General features: G+C 51.1%; 7 protein-coding genes across 7 annotated transcripts; 4 read left to right on the plus strand and 3 right to left on the minus strand.

The window, feature by feature from the left end:
• Positions 1-81: 81 nt before the first annotated feature.
• ASPGLDRAFT_65167 (uncharacterized protein) lies at positions 82-4,492 on the minus strand (the record flags this gene model as incomplete). Its single annotated transcript, XM_022548864.1, has 6 exons — positions 82-2,659; positions 2,731-2,923; position 3,073; positions 3,179-4,150; positions 4,199-4,352; positions 4,404-4,492. 6 exons carry the CDS (start codon positions 4,490-4,492, stop codon positions 82-84), a joined length of 3,987 nt encoding a protein of 1,328 aa, XP_022402678.1.
• Positions 4,493-5,399: 907 nt separating this feature from the next.
• On the plus strand, positions 5,400-6,346 carry ASPGLDRAFT_122671 (uncharacterized protein; the record flags this gene model as incomplete). The annotated part of the gene is made up of 2 exons (XM_022540344.1): positions 5,400-5,567; positions 5,624-6,346. The coding sequence occupies 2 exons, from the start codon at positions 5,400-5,402 to the stop codon at positions 6,344-6,346; spliced, it is 891 nt and encodes a 296-aa protein (XP_022402679.1).
• A 302-nt stretch (positions 6,347-6,648) lies between these two features.
• On the minus strand, positions 6,649-8,213 carry ASPGLDRAFT_122021 (mannose-1-phosphate guanylyltransferase; the record flags this gene model as incomplete). The annotated part of the gene is made up of 4 exons (XM_022540282.1): positions 6,649-6,675; positions 6,729-7,904; positions 8,026-8,082; positions 8,154-8,213. 4 exons carry the CDS (start codon positions 8,211-8,213, stop codon positions 6,649-6,651), a joined length of 1,320 nt encoding a protein of 439 aa, XP_022402680.1.
• A 930-nt stretch (positions 8,214-9,143) lies between these two features.
• Positions 9,144-11,676, plus strand: ASPGLDRAFT_122984 (putative dynamin GTPase; the record flags this gene model as incomplete). The annotated part of the gene is made up of 3 exons (XM_022540370.1): positions 9,144-11,204; positions 11,255-11,396; positions 11,456-11,676. 3 exons carry the CDS (start codon positions 9,144-9,146, stop codon positions 11,674-11,676), a joined length of 2,424 nt encoding a protein of 807 aa, XP_022402681.1.
• A 532-nt stretch (positions 11,677-12,208) lies between these two features.
• On the plus strand, positions 12,209-14,534 carry ASPGLDRAFT_44972 (lysine--tRNA ligase KRS1). The gene is made up of 3 exons (XM_022546133.1): positions 12,209-12,502; positions 12,577-14,164; positions 14,216-14,534. Exons 1-3 carry the CDS (start codon positions 12,290-12,292, stop codon positions 14,224-14,226), a joined length of 1,812 nt encoding a protein of 603 aa, XP_022402682.1. The 5' UTR covers positions 12,209-12,289; the 3' UTR covers positions 14,227-14,534.
• A 667-nt stretch (positions 14,535-15,201) lies between these two features.
• On the plus strand, positions 15,202-16,086 carry ASPGLDRAFT_33900 (uncharacterized protein; the record flags this gene model as incomplete). Its single annotated transcript, XM_022544374.1, has 1 exon — positions 15,202-16,086. The coding sequence occupies one exon, from the start codon at positions 15,202-15,204 to the stop codon at positions 16,084-16,086; it is 885 nt and encodes a 294-aa protein (XP_022402683.1).
• Positions 15,940-17,920, minus strand: cox15 (cytochrome c oxidase assembly protein cox15). Its single transcript, XM_022542652.1, has 2 exons — positions 17,511-17,920; positions 15,940-17,448 (listed from the first exon to the last, which is right to left on the minus strand). Exons 1-2 carry the CDS (start codon positions 17,903-17,905, stop codon positions 16,335-16,337), a joined length of 1,509 nt encoding a protein of 502 aa, XP_022402684.1. The 5' UTR covers positions 17,906-17,920; the 3' UTR covers positions 15,940-16,334.
• Between the last annotated feature and the right edge of the window lie 2,161 nt (positions 17,921-20,081).

Genomic DNA, 20,081 nt, shown 5'->3' on the forward strand with positions numbered 1-20,081 from the left:
TGCATAATTTTGAAATCCAATGTAATGCAAAACATATCAAGAAACTCTATACAAGATCGTCTATTCGTACATGACATCGCTTCACATGCTTATCCTAGTAACCCCGTCCGTATCCGTCTTGGGCTGAATAGCTAGTTTGCCCGTCTTATCAATCACAGCCTCGAACCCGCTGCGCTCCAACAGACCCCCATCATCCTTAACAACCTCCCTCGCTTCAAGATCCTCCACCATCTTCTGGTTCTCCCGGTTCCCTTCTAACAAGAACTTGAGACACATAACAGCATGTTCCTTGATGTAAGGGTTATGCGCATCGAAGTTCGTGCAGGAAAGAATCGTCTCGAGACCGCCGTATCGTCGGATCTGATCTTGTACTTCTGGGCACTTCCACACGAGCGAGGAGAGCACAAGGACGACCAGTTTCTTGAGGTTTCTCCATTCGAACTCGGACGGGTCCTCTGTGATCGGTGGCGACTCGGCACCAGATCCTGGGCCGATATCTGCGGGGTCGGGGTCGCTGGGATCGTATGGTCGTTCGACGGCGACTGGAACGCCGCTTGTACCTGGTTGCGGGCTATCCTTGGGAGGACTGGTGTGACGTGGGGGAATACCCATGGGCAGAGAGCTTAGCTGGCCCTTAGGGATACTGGCTTCTAGTTCCTTGATCAGGGTGACAAGGTCGTAGACAATCTCCCACTTGACGAGAAGGTTCTTCCAGTCGTTGTTTTCGGTGAGGACGGCGAAGAATTCGAGGAATTGGTAGACTCCTTCGTAGACCCGTTCCATGTCCCACAGGTTCAGTGGGAAGTCCTCTGGCAGCGCGCGTCCGGCGCGGATCTGGCCTTGGAGGTAGATCAGAGCGCAGGTTTCGGGGATGATGTTACCGCGGAAGATGGTGAAAATGTAGCGCACGGTGAGGACGTCGACTCGGGTAAGAGGCGCGGGGTTCTTTGAGGGGTTGGGCTGCGTTCCTGTCACAGATGCAGGAGAGTACTTGGATCGGAAGATGTGGGTCAGGATCTTGACCACGACAGCTTGCGCCGGCGAAATGATATCCTTTGGTTGTCCAAAGTCGGAGTAAGCATGAGACATCAGACCGTTCTTGAGCACCGCGTCCATGATCTGCACCATCATCTTGAAGTACAACTCGTCGTCAGGGAGATCCCAGGCGGCAATGAAGATCAACAGTTCGCGAAGCAAGTTGCGGCCGGTCTCCTGGGTGAGTAGTATGTGGCACCGAAGAGCCTGCATATTCCTCGAGCCAACCCTCTCGCCACCTTTGAGACCAAAGCTGTCGACAATGCCGGCCTGGACTATCATCGGGAGAGCTTCGATTTCCGCGGGTCCAAGCACAAGCGGAATGTCAGTCAACAGACCCCGTTGTTGATCGCCTGGACGGCCTCTGTAGTCATCGTCGTCCTCGTCATCTTCTTCCTCTTCCTCCTCCATGCTTCCGTCCGCGACAGCCTCCAAACTACGCGAGTCGTCATCGGCAACCGTCCCGCCATCGGGATGGTCATACTCTTGACCACCATCGTCGCCCATTTGCGAGGTTTCTTGCAGTCGTGCCATAAGTTCGTCCTTCGCTTCTTGTAATGTCTCGGCGGCGGATTGTGCGGAACGCGGCATGCCGGTATCTTCCTCCGCCACAACGGCATCCCCTGAGGCAACGGCGCTGAACTCGGCAAGGTCAGGGAGATCGGCCCAGCAAATTCGAGGGAAGCCTGCAGTAGGGCTGCGGTCGATGGTAAGGATGGACTTTTTGCGCGGCGGCTCATCCTCTGGAAGAGCCGGAGGGAGGTCTCTAGCCCTGTCCTGCAGATCTGACCATCCGTCCACCTTCGCCCCGAGTATGGCGGTAAGAACAGCCCGGATTTCTTTAACTTGCTCTGGATCTTTACCCATTTCCTGGATCGCCGTCAAGTCCCGTCCTAGAAGCTTTTCCATGTGGTCCTTTATGTTCGCGAGAAGAAGCATGGCCGCTTCCTCCTTAATCGTCGCAGGCTCTCTCGGGAAATTGGAAATAGTCTCCAACAGCAGGTCCTCCGCAGTCTGGTCATACAAAGCCCGGATCGGAGGATTAACAATTCTCTCCCCAGTCTTAACAATCGGCGCGACACCCTCCGGCTTGCTAATTGTCTGATCCAACGGCTCTTTGGGCTGAATAATGTTCGTATCCCCCGTAGAATGATACCCAAACAGATCCAACCAAAGCACCATCTTCCGCTGCTCATTGTGCATGATAAAGTTGTGCAGGAACTGCAAGCACGTAATCAATAGGCGCTTGTAAAGGTTGACCACTTTCTGCCATCGCTCCTCGTTCCTCGCGTTTGTTTCCCCGTCGAAGCCCCGCGCCGTAACCCTCACGCATGTATCCACCAGCGCTATTATCCGCTGGTCGAATCCTTTTTCTGCTGCCATGTTTTGCGCTTTCTTCGTCGTTGCGAGGAGGTTGCGGGCGATCGTGCAGAGGTCGTTTAAGCGTTCGATATCCTTGACCAGCGAAAAGTAGTTGAATGCGATAAGGTTGGAGGACGAATGGTCGTAGTTAACGGACGGGGGACTCTTCCATGCGAAGGATTGGGCCTCGAGGACTGGGATCGCTTTGGTAAGTACGTCTGTGAAGCCTTGCCAGATGTCTGGCGACAAGCCCAAATTGTGTCTAGTAAAAAGCAACAAATTAGCATACATTTGTTATCGGATGGCAAAAACGAGAACGCAAAAAAAGCATACCTGACATCGCTCTCCTGGTGCGTCTTGTACAAAATCTGCTTCCCAGCAGAGAGCATATGCTCCAACCTCTTGTCATCAACCATGCCGCGGGTTTCGTAGTGGCTCAAGGTCCCCGTCAAGATGACCTTCAGCATTAGTTCAGCTGGCGTGCATTTTGGTTTTGTATCTGGCCCTGCGCGGTCAGTCATGTTGACTGATTATGACTATTAGCACAAGCTAAGCGCCGAACAAATTCGTCTTTATTATTGATTGCAGGTGGCGGTTGGGGTTAAAATAATTATCAATGCGGAGCAGAGAAAGATACTCGGATTTACTCGATCTCCGATGTGTCCCGCCGATTACTCTTTTGGGAATATAAATTGATTGAAGCCTCAGGCATTTGAGATAGTGAATTAACTATGTAGCTAGTAAATGTATTCAAGCAGTTCTATTGCACCTTCTTGCTGACGGGCAACATGAAAGCTTCCCGCAGATTATCCCAAAATCCCAAGTCGTAAATGTTATCAACTTCTTCCATATTACGAACTCGCACCCATCTCGGATCATAAGGTGCATCGAGATCATCTGGCTGGATGATATCGTTGGACCTCGACGAAATCTTGTATCCTTCAGCTGGCGGTTCCCCGTCCGTCAGGAGAAGGATCTGATCACTGCTCATCGGCCAGGCCGATTGAGGATTCCGACTCTCCCCCGGAACAGGCGAGTTTCCGTAAATTTCTCCTTTTGTAGACTTAAAAGCACAACCATCCGCCACCTCGTCTTTCCATTCAGACCATTTCGCACTTTCGTTGGTCGTCATCCCGGCCCAGACAAGGTAGGCATGATACACAAGAAAAGCCATCGCCAGCGGAGCCGTCATGAACGCCAGCAAAGTCACGGTTCCGATGCGGATTTCGGCCGCAATAACCAACGACCAAACATTGAACCACATAGTCCAGCTTTTCCTCGCCAACTGGTGTCCCGACTCTGGGAGGAATAGCACCTCCATGGTCTGGGATAGGAGCGAGTGGCCCAGAAGCGAACCGTATATCAGCAAAACTGACAAGGATAGCAGCAGCAACAGAAAGTAGTGGTAATTGTTCGCGCCCACGCAGTTTATCAGCCATACACAATGGTGGTCTTGTCGAGCGACACACGCCTTGCAGAAACTGCAATGCTTGCTCCGTGCTGGTTTAACGAATTTGCATGTCGGGCAATGGCGTCCCGGGTGGAAGATGACGCCGTCATAGGGATAACGGGTCATCTCTTGCGCATGGTTCTCCGGAGTGATATAAGACGTGGAGACGACGCATGCATATAAGAGGAAATACGGGAGAACCGCAACCAGTGGTGCGCAGACTTTATGGATGGTGGATATCCGAGGCCACGCGGTTGGGATAAACAAATATTCTCCGGCAACAAGCAGGGACACGAAGAAAATCTATATATGTTAGCACCAGGAAAGTCACTCAGCTCGTTAAATACTGACTAAGACTAATGGGTGGTTCTCATTCCATACGTATTTGCCGGTTCGGTTACAGCAGAATGTAAGACATCCACCCAGCAGGCGATTGTCGAAATAAGATATGCCATTCGGGATGTATTTCCAAACGACCTTGTAGAGAAAACTGATGGGTGTTTTCCTGCAGACCAGTTAGACTTGTTAGACTAAATTTCTGAGATCTCCATAGTACCTAAAAACCGGCAGTCTTCCAAACAGAGCAACAAATGTCAGACCAGAGATCCCCAGGATCCCCAGGGCCACCGTCCTCAGGAGGCCCATGGCTTATTCCGCACAACAGTTGGTTTCACAGTGAGAATGATCCTTCAATGCTATCGATCGAGCATTATCGGTGTATTATATTTTCCTCTTCAATATTCCAAAAACAGAAGCGACAAAGTCTATGGCTGGCAGTTGTCGGCGTACAGACTTTGATAGCCCGGTGTTGTATTGATGACACGTGACCTTACAACGTGATAGTTGACAGCTGCAATACGCAATGTTTGGGCCTCTCAGATAAAGATGCGAAAGAACACATAATAATCTTTTCGGTCTACTGCTAGTTGGGCAAAAAAAAAAAAAAAAATCCCGTGGCTGATATCTGCATAGTTATATATCCCCATCGGTCACTGCTCCAGTTTCTGTCTCACTTGTTTACAGAGTAAAAACTGGCATGCTTCTCCTGAAATTAAACCCCATATTAAGGATATTCTAAAATATTCTAACTCGAGTACTACGTACAAGTACCGTGTACGATTCGGCTGTCACTAAATGAACCCACCGTTCCAGAAACACACCTAAAGTGTCTCTAACAGTTCTCCATAGTGGGCGGGATAAATATAGACGCCGCGTGGTCGAGGCCGATCTCCAGGCCAACACCGCCACCATCATGTCTTTACGGAGTAAATCTGCTATGACAAGGCTGGCATATTATGAGGGCCAATTCCCCCTCAAAAGAAACAACAACATACTACCTAGTTAATGGCACACTGTGTACATACATAGTGCAACAAAATCCCCGTTACTAGGCGTGCTTTCTTTAGCAACACCCGTGGAGCCGCGCCGGTGATCGACTGTTGCGACAGTCTCCAGCAAACATTAACATTCTGTCTCTCGTTTCTCTCGTCCTTATCCCTCCCTCTTCTATCCTCTTTCAGACAACCAGAGGACATACAGAATTACCGCCAAAATGCGTTCCAAAAAGTCATCCGTCAAACCCTCGCTGTATCCCGCCATCCCTTTCCATATCATTCGCATCTTCGCCCTTCTCTCCACTATCATTGTCGGCATCATCCTCGCCCTCTTTATTTACCACCTGCACCAACAAAACTACAGACTACCATGGGTGTACCTAGTCGTAAGTCTTTCCCCCTTATACACCTTTACCTATACAAGTTACTAAAAAGCATCCAGCTCATCGTCGCCGTCGTCCTCTCCCTCATAAACTTCACCCTAACAACCCTCGTCCACTGCTGCTGCGGCCTCTCCCCGCGCCTGAACCTAACCTCCAACACAATCCTGCTCCTCATCTGGCTCGCCGCCCTGGGCGTCCTCTGCTGGAGCATGTCCCACACCATCCTTACCACCTGCACAGAGACATACTGGGGTAATTCCACGGGAATAACAGTGTGCCGCATCTACAAGGCGTTTTTCTCCTTCACCGTCGCAGCGGTCGCCTCCCTCATCGCGGCTGTCACGCTCGATATCATTGTGCGCAAGCGCCAGACTAGACTCGGAAGTTACGATCCCATGGCTAGTAACCCGATGATGGCTGGTGGGGATGTGAAGCTGGAGGATAGGAATAGTGGGAGTCTGATGGCGGCGGATGATCCGACTGCTGGGGTGAGGTATTATCATGATGTTCCTGATCCGCGGGCCGCTGGGGGTCTTGGTGGTGGGCTTGGTCATGGTCCTGGTCCTGGGAGGGCTGATAGTGTGGCGTACTCGGGGACTGGGTCGAATGTGTCGAGGAATGGGCATTTGGAGCAGTATCATGCCGGGGAGGCGCAGGATTATTCGGATAATGCGCCGGCAAGGGGTGTTTGGGGGGCGCCCAGGGTGAGGTTTAGTGCTGTTGGGTCGGGGTATGCGCAGCCACCGGAGCAGACGAATTACGATCCTGGTGCGTATAGGTGAGAGGTCTCTTCGGCTGACGTGACTATGCGCACTTGATCTCTGATACCTGCTCATCTTCACCGATCTATGATGAGTTACGATCTTGCACATATTTTGATTTTATTTATTGGAAGAATTGGGTATGGCGTTGGTATTTGGTCTCATCTCTTCAATCTTGGTCATTTGAATACATTATCGTTTCACGTTTTGAATAAAGCGGCAAAGCGAGCGCTGGATGTCATCTTGAATTGAGCGAAAGTCATCTGCAAACAATGGTGTAGGTAGAAAATTAGGTAGACAACGAAGAACAACAGAATAAAGGACTACATAATAACCTCGTTGGCAACATCCTGATAAAGTTAGCAACGGAATCAATGCAGTATGAGGATGGACGTAAGCATACCCTCTTGAGCTCCTTGAATGGTAGACAAACACAGTTCTGTACCCGCACCTCATCTCCAACCGCACACTCCTTACCCAGAATCGTAATGCTCTGCACCTTGATTCCATGCTTCACAATGCTAGTCGAGTGGCTGCCCATCGGGATCGGAGTCCCCTCGACACGAGCCCAAGCGCCCACCCGGCTACTCCACCCGATAATCGAGTGCATCACACATGCATCGTGCCTGATCTCGGCGTCTTCCAGAACAATCGAGTCCTTGACACGAGCACCGGCCCCAACAACCACACGGGGCCCAATGGAGACGTTAGGACCCAGCTTCGCGGTCGGGTCGACGGTTGCAGTAGGATGGATGAAGACTGGCGGGACAATGGTCGCGGAGGGAGCAGTGAGCTCTTCGGATTGTGCCTGGAACGCCTTTTGCAGGTAGAGTGCGTTGGCCGGGACGGCGGAACCGGCTGTCTTGATCTGTCGCCAGAAGTCCTTGGTCTCGTGAACGAAGAATCGGTTGCTGTCGGCCAGGTCGGAGAGGATGTCCTGCTCGAGACGGATGACCTCGCTCTTCTCCGAGTCCTCTTCGGCGTTGGCCGCGACGAACGATGCGTCAAGGTGCTCAGACGAAGGGTACGAAACCAGACGGGGGCGGATGGTGCGGCGCTTGATGGCGCTACGGATCGCAGGGAAGATACAGTCGGTCGAGAACAGGTAGACACCACAATTGATGAGGTTGGAGATGTGGCCTTCGGGCTTCTCGACGTAGTGCAGCACACGCTTGGTGTGCGAGTCGGACACTATACAACCGAAGTTGGTGGCCGCATCGTTGTTGACCCTGGTTCCCAGAATAACCGCCTCTGCGTCCTTCTCCTCGAACAACTTCAGCATCTCACCCAGCGGGAACGAGCAGCAGACGTCCGCATTCAGCACAATGATGCGCTCCGGCCTCCCCTTAAGAATGGCATCGCGGAAATGGTAGAGACCTCCGGCGGTTCCCAGGGCCGTGTATTCACGTAGGTATTGGAGGCGGAGCTGGGGGTAGTCCTTGGCAGAGTCTTTGATGAATTCTCGGAAGACCGATTCGTCGTAGTATCCGACCAGGATCACTTCGCGAATATCGGGGATCTTAGCGACGGCTTGGAGGCAGTGACGGAGGATGGGATGACCGGCGACTTCGAATAGGGGCTAGTATATGGCATTTTGTCAGCGCGATTCGACAAAAATGTGCGTTGAAAATTGGTATGCGCCGTGGACGGAGATGCAATGCAACTCAAAACAGAGGGGGAGGGGCATGACTATCACCAACCTTGGGCACGTCGAGAGACAATGGCCTAAACCGGGTTCCTCTGGATGGGCCCCCGACCTATGCATGAGTATTCTGTCAGCATTTGCTAAAGCAAGAATGAGGACAGCATGTGTCTGCATGATCCATACCAAGATCACGGCCTTGGTCGAGGCCAGGTTGGTGTGTTCGCGAACTGGAACTTGAAGCATGGAGAAGGCTGGAGAATATAGTCTATCTTTCTTATAGAAAATATAAAATAAAAGTGAATTGGTATAAAGATACTGCTAGGAATACTGGCACCCCTATACAGCTCAACTCATTGACAGGAGAAGTTGACCAAGTTGCTTGAGAGACCCGAAAGCGGATCACCGAATCCCAGGCCCACCGCCAACAGAAGGAGCCCCCGTTGGTGAACCGTTGGATCTGGGTGCCACTTGCCGTCTATTTTATCGTCATCTTTATTCTGGAGAACTGGTGATCATAAGATATCGCTAAAGACGTTCAGAGTAAGGCATCATGACGCTGGGTCAAGGAGAGGCTATTTGGTGTTCAGGTTGGTTAATCAGTTACCTACATAGAGGGACGATCAATCATCGAAAATATACCAAAGATGACTATGCCTGACGACTAGCATCGCACTATACTAGGCTTGCAGCCAGTGGACGCTGGATGCGGACGGTGAAGGCGTACCCAAGCGATATGCCATAACAATGGTTTAGCTGAATTGCTAAGAGGGACTGCTCGTCTCTGTCGACTGCTCCTATGGAAACGAGAATTACGTGTTGCTGGCTGGTGTTTGCCATTCACTGGGAGCTTGAACCGCAGGGCCAACCTTTTCTTTCACTTCAGAGGGGCATGCGCTCTCTTCTACCTTCGCCTTTCTCTTTCACTCTTCTTCTCTCGATGGTTACCCCTCTTCATCCTTGATACTCTCAGTGCTTTCCATTCCCTCCCCAACACCCTGAGTTGTCTGGTCTGCCAGCTTGTATCGAGAACTTGTGTTGGATACTCGATTGTCATGAGGTTTTTTACCCCGGAGGCGAAACACATACCCCAAGAAAAAGACAGTCTCGCCTCGACCGGTAAGCGTATCTCTTCTAACTTGGAATCAAGCAGACAACTCACCTTGAACAGCCACGATGCAACGCCCCAGCCCCTCGAGTCTACCCGCCGCTGAGGATTCGATCAACCTCATATCCCAGGATATGAGAACTTTGGTTAAAAAGATCCAAGACCTTCGTCACCTGGGAATAGAGGACAACAAGATTGCGCTCCCGAAGATCTGTGTCGTTGGAGATCAAAGCACCGGCAAGAGCTCGCTGATCGAGGGAATGAGCGAGATCAAAGTCCCTCGCAGTGCCGGCACTTGTACCAGATGCCCGATGGAAATCAACCTGTCGCATTCCGAACCCTCCCAACCGTGGACCTGCAAGGTTTATATCTCGCGAAAATACATGTTCGATGGCAGTCAGAAGATCAAAATCTCGAAAAAGTTTCAGCTCGGCCCCTGGATTGAACAGGATCAGGAAGATGAGCTTTTTCTCACACTCTCTGACAAGGGCGATGTTCAAGAAGCGGTGAAATGGGCGCAGCTTGCAATCCTCAATCCTGGCAGACCACCGGCGGACTATATACCCGGGCAGAATGGAGGCACTGATAGATCGCACTACCAGGTGAAGTTCTCTCCCAATGTCGTCCGTTTGGACATTTCTGCTCCGGACTTCCCCAACCTTTCTTTCTACGATCTCCCAGGTGTCATCAACCAGGCAGAATTCGACGAGGAAAGATATCTGGTCGCTCTCGTTGAGAACCTAGTCAAGGAGTATATCTCGCAAGAGAATTGCATTGTGCTTTTGGCGCTCCCGATGACGGATGACGCGACCAATTCCAGTGCGGCTCGCATCATCAGGGACGTCCGCGGAGCAAAGTCGAGAACCTTGGGTGTCTTGACAAAACCCGACAGGATCCAGCTGGGCGAGTATACTCAATGGATGGAGATCCTCGAGGGCGACAAATTTTCACTCGGCCATGGATACTTCGTCGTCCGCAACAACAAAGACCCCTCCATCGAGCATGCTGTTACACGTGAGGAGGAAGCTGAGTTTTTCGATTCGAGTCCTTGGAGTACTGAATTGTCGGCATATCGCGATAGATTTGGTACCAGACGTCTCCAGGCTTCTCTCTCTAACCTTCTTCTGGATCAGATCCAGGGGTGTCTTCCTCGAATTATTGAGCAAATCGACGAGAAGGCCAGTCGCATTGAAACTGAACTGCAGGAGCTTCCCAGCCCACCGTCGACGAACGTGCCGTACATTCTGTGTGGAAAACTCAACAACCTTAAGGAGCAGATTCGGGCACATATTGAGGGCGGTTCTGGGCAGTATCCTCTCCCAAAGATTTGGCTTCATATAGCAATGGACTTCAAGAGAGCGTTGGTCAAGACCCGGCCGACAGTCCAGCTCCTATCTCCGGTTGATTCCACGGTTATGGCAATGAATCGTGAGGGAGACGATTCAGATTGTGAGATGACTACTGTTCAACCTTCAGTGAAGCGTGACGCCTCGGGTGCCCAAAAGGCCGGCTCGCAAACTCCAAACGAGATTCCTGCACGTAAAACTACGGGGTATTCTACACCCCATTTTGATGCCTTTGACCGTCCGGCTAGGATGTTCACCTGGGAAGGGATTAGGGAAATCAACGAGGATTCGTATCGTGCCGGAATCCCGGATCAAACCGATCCTAAAGCCATCGAAATTATGAATCAGTTGAGTGTGGAACATTGGCACAAGCCTATGACTGTGTTTCTCAACGCCACTCATCGACTCGTTAGAGACATGTTGATTCAACAGCTTGAAAGCGTGTTCTCCCAATACCATCGCACGAGCCTCTTCCGCGAACTTACACGCATAATCGACGGTTACCTACAGACGCTGAAGAACGAACATTTCCAGCACGCCTTTGAGAATTTCAACATCGAGAAGCACAAACCCTTTAGCATGTCCCAATTCGCGCTTGAACATGCCAGGTTGAGTGCATACTCATACCTCAGTTCTCGGCGTCATCTGGAACGTGCCCACAAGTACCTGGACATGCAGGATAGACTTCCCCGGGAGGACCCGCGACGTGATGCCGAGATCAGAAAGCTCACGGAGGCCGAATTGGGCATCGACATGTTCATGCAGGAGCTTAAGATGATGGCGGTAAGTTCGCACCTTTTTGCTTCGACTGTACACAGAACTGACAATCCTAGACTACTCGCGGATACTACGAAGTTGCGAGCTCTCGTTTCGTGGATTCAATCTGCCAGAGCGTGTACACCAAGCTTTTCTTTAAATGCCGTGAAGATTTGATCGGCGTAATTGAACAGGAGCTTCGTATTTACGAAGAAAATGGTAAATTTACTGCCCTTTGATGTCCGCTATATGGCAATCAACGCTAACATATGTCACAGCCGTCGAGCGTTGTATGGAGCTCATGGCCGAGGATCCTGAACGTCAGCGCCGTCGCCAGTATCTTCTCAGAGAGAAGGAAAAAATATCGAAGGCGCAGGAATGGTTATCGACTGCTAAAAAGGAAGAGGAGCCTATGGGAGAGACAGAGACGACGTTTCCAACTCGTATCAAGACCGAAGATTGGCCCGGTCTCCCTATCATTCCCGCTGCTACTGGATAGGAAAGTCTGATTTGATGTGATGCTTTACGACGTTTGGGTTTTGTTCGATGGCATGTTTGTTGGAGGCTTGTTGAGATCTGATACGGTGGACAGTCGTTCGCCTTTGGCGTGGAAGCTTCGTCTTGGGTGGGGATTGTTATGGCTATGCGATTGTCAAAGAGGAACCTTGTTGTCAATTGAAAATCTACTGGTGCAACTTGGAAGTGGTAATCCAACATACTCTACTTCTCTACCTCTGTATAGACCGAAAGCGGCAAGGCGGGGTCAACCCCACCTAGCTGCCCTATGCCCTAAGCCCCATTACCCAATCTGTAAATATTGGCAGCAATTGCATATCGAGAACAACAGAGAGATCCCAATTAAGCTGCGCATGGCTTCAAAAACCGAAAAACAAGTAAAAACGCCTGATATCAGTTCCGTAGCATAACCGTAGCCATAACCATAGCCAGCGTACCATAGTAAATCCCAGAAAAATTCCACCGACCAATAACAGCCGCGGATCCTGACTCAGACCCAAAAATCAACCTGCCATCGTCCCTCCCACCAAAACCCCTCCTCCGTCTCAATTTTCCCGTTTCCTTCTTTTGTTTCGCGAAATAAATTCTAATTAATCATGACGGACAACGGAGTTAAGGACGCCGAGGCCTCCATGGCCAACCTCTTGCTCGACGAGGTCACTGGCGAGAAGGTCTCCAAGACCGAGCTGAAGAAGCGCCAGAAGCTGCGCGAGAAGGAGGCCAAGAAGAAGGAGAAGGAGGCTGCTGCTCCTCCTAAGACTCAGAAGAAGGCCTCCGCTGAGGAGGAGGAGGCTAACTTGACTCCTAACGTGAGTGTTTTTGTTTTGTGTAGCGGGATCGGTTTCTCCCTAAATTTTAGCTAATAAAGGCATTTTCGCTATAGCAATACTTCGAAATCCGCAGCAAGAGAATCAACAAGCTCCGCGAAACCAAGCACCCCGACCCCTACCCTCACAAATTCAACGTCACCGATGACCTGCGCCAGTTCCTCAAGAACTACGAGGGTCTCGAGAAGGGCGACCAGAAGCCCGAAACCACCGTTCGCATCGCCGGTAGAATCTATACCAAGCGTAGCTCGGGCGCCAAGCTGAACTTCTACGACATTCGCGCGGAGGGTGTCAAGGTGCAAGTTGTGTGCCAGGGTCAGCATGCCACTGGCGAGGTCCCGTTTGAGCAGCAGCACGAGCACCTCCGGAGAGGTGACATTGTCGGTATTGTTGGATTCCCCGGTCGGACTAGCCCCAAGAACAGGGCCGATGGTGAGCTTTCGATTTTCGCGACTGAGGTCGTCCTTCTGTCGCCTTGCTTGCACGCCATTCCGTCCGAGCACTACGGTCTGCAGGACAAGGAACAGCGTTTCCGCCAGCGTTACCTCGACTTGATCATGAACGACCGCTCGCGCAATGTTTTCGTTACCCGGTCCAAGATTGTTAGCTACATCCGCAACTACTTCGACACCCGCGACTTCATTGAGGTGGAAACTCCCATGATGAACGCCATTGCTGGTGGTGCGACTGCCAAACCCTTCGTTACTCACCACAACGAGCTCGACATGAACCTGTTCATGCGTATTGCTCCTGAGCTGTACCTTAAGATGCTGATCGTCGGTGGTCTTGAGCGTGTGTACGAAATGGGTCGCCAGTTCCGTAACGAAGGCATTGACCTTACCCACAACCCCGAGTTCACCACCTGCGAGTTCTACCAGGCCTACGCTGATGCGTTCGACCTCATGAACACCACCGAAGACCTCGTTTCCGGTCTCGTGAAGCACGTCACCGGCGGCTACGAGACTACCTTCCACACCCAGACCGGCGAGACCTACAACGTCAACTGGAAGGCGCCCTGGAGGCGTGTGGAGATGATCCCCGCCCTCGAAGAGGCCACCGGCGAGAAGTTCCCGTCAGGCGACCAGCTGCACACCACCGAGACCAACGAGTTCCTCAAGCGCGTCCTGAAGAAGACCGGTGTCGACTGCTCGCCACCGCTCACCAACGCCCGTATGCTCGACAAACTCGTCGGCGAGTTCATCGAAGAGACCTGCGTCAACCCCACCTTCATCACCGGCCACCCGCAGATGATGTCGCCGCTGGCCAAGTACCACCGCCAGCACACCGGTCTGTGCGAGCGTTTCGAGGCCTTCGTCTGCAAGAAGGAGATTGTCAACGCCTACACCGAGTTGAACGACCCCTTCGACCAGCGTCTGCGCTTCGAGGAGCAGGCCCGCCAGAAGGACCAGGGTGACGAGGAGGCCCAGCTCGTCGACGAGAACTTCTGTACTTCCCTGGAGTATGGTCTGCCGCCGACCGGTGGATGGGGTATGGGTATTGACCGGTTGGTCATGTTCCTTACCAACAACTACAGTATCAAGGAGGTTCTTGCTTTCCCCTTCATGAAGGAGGACAAGACCGCCCAGGACACCAAGACCGCTGCTGAGGTTGTTGGTATTGAGCCCAAGCCGGAAGAGGGCATTGGTAAGTTTCACTGTACGCTTTGATTGTTTTCTATGAACTAACAAGATATAGCCCACAAATAGATTCTACGAAACTGGACGAAGGATGTTGAATGCTTTTGATGACTGTTTATTATGGGTTTACGTTAGGATGGCAATGAATAGATGCATTAGGGGAATAAAAAACCTTTAGCTTACCTTTTGAAATTGGAATACCCTTCAATAATATTCAAGCATCCAGCCCATTATCATTTCCCAACAATAAGACAGAAAGAAGACAGAGAGAGTACCATTCAATCCATTGTACGATGCTTTCTTTATCCAATTAAGAGAACCGTCCCCATGCCCATACCTCAGCGACATGTTTCACCTAGGATCTCTCATCACTTGTCTAAACAAGAAGACAGTAAGCAAAATAAAGTACTTTGTATACCGACTTAGACAATAGACAACAAAGTTCATTTAGCCCTTAGGTTCCAACGGAATGAAGAAGGGAAACTCCCTGAGTGCTTTTGTTTCCGCTGGTTGGATCCTCAGCATCCAGCTATAAAAGATGGCATTTCCTTTCCTCTACTCCTCCCTTTCCTTCTTTTACTATCCACTATCCTATTGCATCACGGACTTACCTCCATATACCCCCCTAACAGCGATATCTCCGGTCCCCTACCCTCTTGAGACTGGACTAATCGGCACCCCATCGATGGTAGTGAATACTATCTGATCAACGATGGTGAGCCAAACAAATAGTCACCAGGGGAACTGCTTTAGGAACTTTCGTTTCTTGCCTGCCCCTGCTCCTCCTGGTCCTCGTTCTTCTTTGTATCCAGCGCCTCAGTTGCTTGAAAATGTTAGTTTCTTCCCTGTTGATATTGAAGAGGTTGTTGTGGCCGTGCTGACGTTGAGATGGAATAGCTGCCGCTACAAACAACCAAGGGCTCACCTGATAGACCGTTTGTTTGTGCGGACAAGAGAGCACACGATAACGAAGCTTCTCCCATCGAATACTCAAGTGGCAGCGAGTCTTTCCCAATGAGGAACACTGAGCTTCAGTATTCCAACATGCCCGGAAACCCTGGTTCTCGCTTTTCCGCTGTTCCTCCTGCGACTCCTCCTCCCGCTGCGTCTACCACGACCGCCCCGATCCAGGCCTCCCTGACCAGAACACAATTCGAACCGGTCACAGCCCACACCGCAAAGTGCGACCTGTGCAACACCAGAAACGACTCGGGCATGTCCCGGTGCTCATCCTGCGGCTGGCAATCCTGCCATGCCTGTACTATTAAGAATGGCTGTACCAGGACGCATAATGCTGGAAGTCGTGTGCACACTGGCCCGATTGACCAGAACGAGCTTGTCGAGTCGAATAACTCGCCTAAGGGCAAAAAGAAGAAGGGAAAAGGTAGCAGCAAAGTCCAGAAGACCCAGAAGGGCCCGGCAAGACGCGGACGCGGACGGGAGCAAGCACAGACACCTCGCACCCAGCCCCCGACCCAGAGGGAACAGGGACAGGGTACTCGTAGGGCTTGCACTGCCAGTCCCAGCGCCAGTCCCAGCGCCAGTCCCAGCCCCGACGCCGCCGTCTCTCCCCCTCCTTTCCCTTCCACTAACTCTAACGGCCGCCAGTCTGCTATTGCTCCTCTTCTCGACGACGAGGCCTTCTCACCGTCCACCTTCACCGCTAACACCGACACCGACGAGGCCGAAGTCGGGACGGACAAGGACCTAGCAGGAGCCAGGAACTTGTACGCCTTCAGCCTCGAGGCGCACGGGGCGTGGATACAGGAGAAGCGAGAGAAGGACCCGGCGAGGATGTGGTACTATCAGGCGTATGGACTTGGCGATATTCATGGATATGCGCAGGAACAGGCGGCTAGGGCTGTGGAGGAGTTTATGAAGAGGGAAGGGGTTGTGGGGGGTGATGGTGGAAGGGTAGGGTTGTTTTGAGAGTGGTTTGTTGTGAGGGATAGGGATGGGTGGATGTTTCCTATTTTCCTTCGTTGGTCTCGGGGTTATTGCAATTTTTGGATGATCGTCTCAGGGCCACAATGATTCATGACTGTAAATAGAGTAACGAATAACAAGTTTGAAAGAATCATATTTTACAAGAAGAGAGGTACTAGTTAATATACAGACATATACTCACCCATATCTTTTCGTGACAAATAACGAGAACGAGGCAGACGGGCGACTGACTATAACTTCTTAGCCGCATGGGTAGCCGCCTGCGAAACCTGCTGACCACGAGCCTTGACAGCCATCTGCAACAACTTCGCAGTCCTCGACGGGTGCCAGACCCGGCTCCCCAGCACCATAACCCAAGTCAACAGGAACAAGCTACCAGCCTGGTGCGCCGAAGCAAGAGGAATAGGAACGAGGTAGAGCAAAGTCGAGATACCGAGACCAACCTGCATAACGGCAAACGCAACGACGCCGTGCACGCCCTTTCTCGCGGCTGGTGGGAGGAGTTTCTTCATCGTGGGGGATTTGCGGGAGTATGCCCACAGGGCCATGATGGTGGTGAAGGTGGTGGTTGCCAGGATGCGGTGGTCGAGCTGGACGAGCGAGGGGTTCTCGAGCATGTTTCTCCACCAGAGGTCGGATCCGTCTTCGTGGCGGGAGTATCGTTGATCGAACAGCTCGGACTTGGGGGGAGCGAAGCCATTGCCCATGTACGGGAATTCGTTGTAGATTAGACCAGCGTCGAGACCAGCAACGAGTGCACCAGAGATAACCGTGGTGAAGACCAGAAGAGCCAGACCAGCAACCGAGCGACGGAACAGCTTGAGCCGGGGGTCACGGAGTGCCTCGAGCGTTTTGATTCCAGCCTCCGGATCCGCCATGAGCCGACGAGATCGCAGAATCGCAAGACCATTCCAGAGCATAGTAACATAGCAAACGAAGGCAGCACCCAAGTGTGCCGTCAAACGGTACTGGCTCACACGAGGGTGACTACCGGGAGCAAACAGATCATCCTTCAAGCCCGACTTGACCATCCACCAGCCAATGAAGCCTTGGAATCCAATCAAACCGGTAATTCCAGCGAGGCGCAGTGCCATGGGCTTGCTGACTTTCTTTCTGGCGACGAAGTAGAGAGCGGGAAAGATAAACGATAAACCGACGAAGCGGCCCCAGACGCGGTGGATCCATTCCATGTAGTAGATCGACTTGAATTCGGAGAGGGTCATGTGCGGGTTCAGGAGCTTGAATTCGGGGGATTCGCGGTATTTCGAGAACTCGGATTCCCAGTCTTTGTCGTTCATGGGAGGGAGAGAGCCGGTAACAGGACGCCATTCTGTGATGCTTAACCTGTAGCACGATTCGATTAGCCATGTCCATGCTCGTACCCAGTCCTCCATGCAAGTACGCACCCTGATTCCGTCAATCGAGTCAAGCCACCAAAGACCACAATACCAAACACACTGACCGCACTACCCAGCAGCCAGTACGCAACCGATTTATCGCTAACCTGTGGAAAGCTCGACTTCGCTTTTGTCGCTCCTTCCTCCGCAGAGTTGGCAACCGTAGACGATGAAACCGATCTCCTCATATTCTGCGACAAAAATTGTCTAGCCTTCGAGTTCAGGATCGTAGGATTGGCTCTCTGGCCAGACTGAGCGAACGACAGGCCGGCGAACTGTCTGCGAAAGGCGGATTTGGTCGCATAGTTCTGAGTCCGTAGGCATTGGCGGCAGGTGGAGAAATCCTTGAATAACCGGGGGGCGAAACCCCGGGCCCAGGATGCTGAGCTCCCCAAGGAAGCCATGATTGTTGATTCCTGAGAATATCCTAGGTGGGAGGAATACAAATAAATGGCATGATTTATTGAAAACCGCGAAGAATCGCGGAGTCGGAGGCCGAGACGCCGAGGGCCAATCAGAGGGTGTATATTTGTCTACTATAGCAATTTATTAGGCTATCATTATGCTAGATAGAAGAGGCTAGGCCTTGGTTCAATTGATCTAGAATTGACTGTGGAAGTACTCTGTAGAGAAGACTTGTGATTAGTTAGTTAACTATGGCCGTTGCAGCATGCCTGATTCCTAAGGCATACATATAAATTGCCGGGTTGGGTAACTATGGCGGCGGTGCTATACTAACTACACGGCGAGCATACGCATGAGGAGCGAACTGTCCAAGGGAGAAATAAATAATGCCATTATTAAAAATCACCAATTTTCGCAGGCCTGCACAAACTCTTCCCAGCTGATAAGTACGGCTGAACGGACGTAGTTGTATAAAACAATAGTCAAAGCCGCTTGGAGATCGCGTGTTTCCTCGAACACCATGCAAGTGTTGATAAACATAAGATGCGTAAGACAAATATGTCTTAACCTGATAATACGGTGTTCCTAGCTTCCTTCGCCTCACTTGATGCTCGCCGAACACAAACTTGACCTTGTCAGAACCGAAAAAAGCATTGTAATAGTCAAGGCCAAGCAGGCTGATGCCTGAAAAGTGCGACGTATCCGAGTATGTTCCACCATGGATTCTAGATGAAGCGTTCGGCCTATTTACTCGTTCCCTCTTTCGCAACAAACTCGTAGTAATCAAGTCCCAGGAGATTGATGTTGGCGAACTGGTAACCGGTACAGACCAAATACCTGCGATGTAGACGTATATTGGCATCTCATCGGGTATATTGAAGGCTTAGTGCTAACCTCGGGGCTTAGGTATGTCTTGGGTAATCCCGTGTCCACGATAAAGAAGACTCACTGGGAGTCTGTGATCTCTTTCACAAAAACCGGGAAAGCCAACATAAGGCGGCTCTTGTATGTCAGCCCGTGGACAAAGTCAAGTTGGCTATTGCGGTTTAGTCCCTTGACCATGCCGAGATAAGGGACACCAAGTTGGCTACCTCTCGAATGCAAGATTTTGCCATCGACATCGCGGGGCGTGGTGTAAATTTTCGTGATTTCGGAAGTGATTGGGGTATACGGAAGCGAAAGGGATTGAGAACCCTTAGCATTTTTGAGGAAGCCTTCCTCACTGTTAGCTAATACATAAGCGTCCTAGACTGGAGATGCCAAACTTCTTGATAGCTGGAGAAACTTGGGGGGTAAGATAACGGTCTTTTGACCAGTTATCCTTCGACGTATATGCCGGTCTTAGATGTAATATCGACACCAATCGCCCTTGTTTGCCATTTGGTTATTGCTAGTTAGTTAACTAACGTATTCAGTGAGCTGGACACCCGCTCCCTATGTATAGTATTTAAATGCAATTATCTCAACCAAAACGCCATTAAATTAAGAAAACTACCTAATTAAGTCTATATGAACATGAATTTCTTTTATGCCCTTCATTTCCACAGGCACCGCACTTCGGTAAGGCCCTCATACGCGGCTGCGAAGGTGGCGAAGGCTGTCTTGGCTGGGGGGGTGCTGGAGCTACCAGGGCCTCTATTGGGGCCTCAGTTAGCCCATGAGCCTCTGAAACTGAGAGGCCATTGTTGCAAGGTATCTGCTTTTTAGACCGTGCACACTTTTGCTTCTGCTTCTCATTGGCAGCGCGTAATTCATTGTTTTCCCTTGCTAAAATTGTAACGCTTTGTATCACAAGTTGGCAGCCTTCTACTAGCTGATTAAGCGCGTGATCTGATGGGCTTGGTGGGCTTTGTGAGCGCTTTTTGAGTAGTGTTTTAATTGATGAAGCTTGCCGATGTAGTTGCTTAAGTGTTTGAGGGGTTTTTGGTGTGAAATCGCGGCTTGATTCGCTACTCCGGCTCGTCAGGGGGGTTGGCGTACGAAGGCGAATATTGAGCTTTGAAAACACTTGTTCAGGGTCAAATGGTACTAGACCAGCTGCTGTGAAGCTATTTTTGATAGTATCAGGTCTAAAAGCTTCAATCCGTGCGAGTGGGTAGGCCTCAAGGAAGTCTAACTTGTTGATATGGTTGGTCCGAAGACGCATTTTGGTTTCAACAAGCTGACCATATGATC

Source organism: Aspergillus glaucus (assembly GCF_001890805.1).
Source record: "Aspergillus glaucus CBS 516.65 unplaced genomic scaffold ASPGLscaffold_6, whole genome shotgun sequence".
NCBI classification, from domain to species: Eukaryota; Fungi; Ascomycota; class Eurotiomycetes; order Eurotiales; family Aspergillaceae; genus Aspergillus; species Aspergillus glaucus.

Excerpts from the sequence above, each read along its gene's own strand:
- ASPGLDRAFT_44972 (XM_022546133.1), top strand. The coding sequence starts at position 12,290 with ATGACGGACAACGGAGTTAAGGACGCCGAGGCCTCCATGGCCAACCTC. Across the intron at positions 12,503-12,576 it reads AGGCTAACTTGACTCCTAAC|CAATACTTCGAAATCCGCAG; the intron begins GTGAGTGTTTTT and ends TTTTCGCTATAG.
- cox15 (XM_022542652.1), bottom strand. The coding sequence starts at position 17,905 with ATGGCTTCCTTGGGGAGCTCAGCATCCTGGGCCCGGGGTTTCGCCCCC. Across the intron at positions 17,449-17,510 it reads ACTCGATTGACGGAATCAGG|GTTAAGCATCACAGAATGGC; the intron begins GTGCGTACTTGC and ends ATCGTGCTACAG.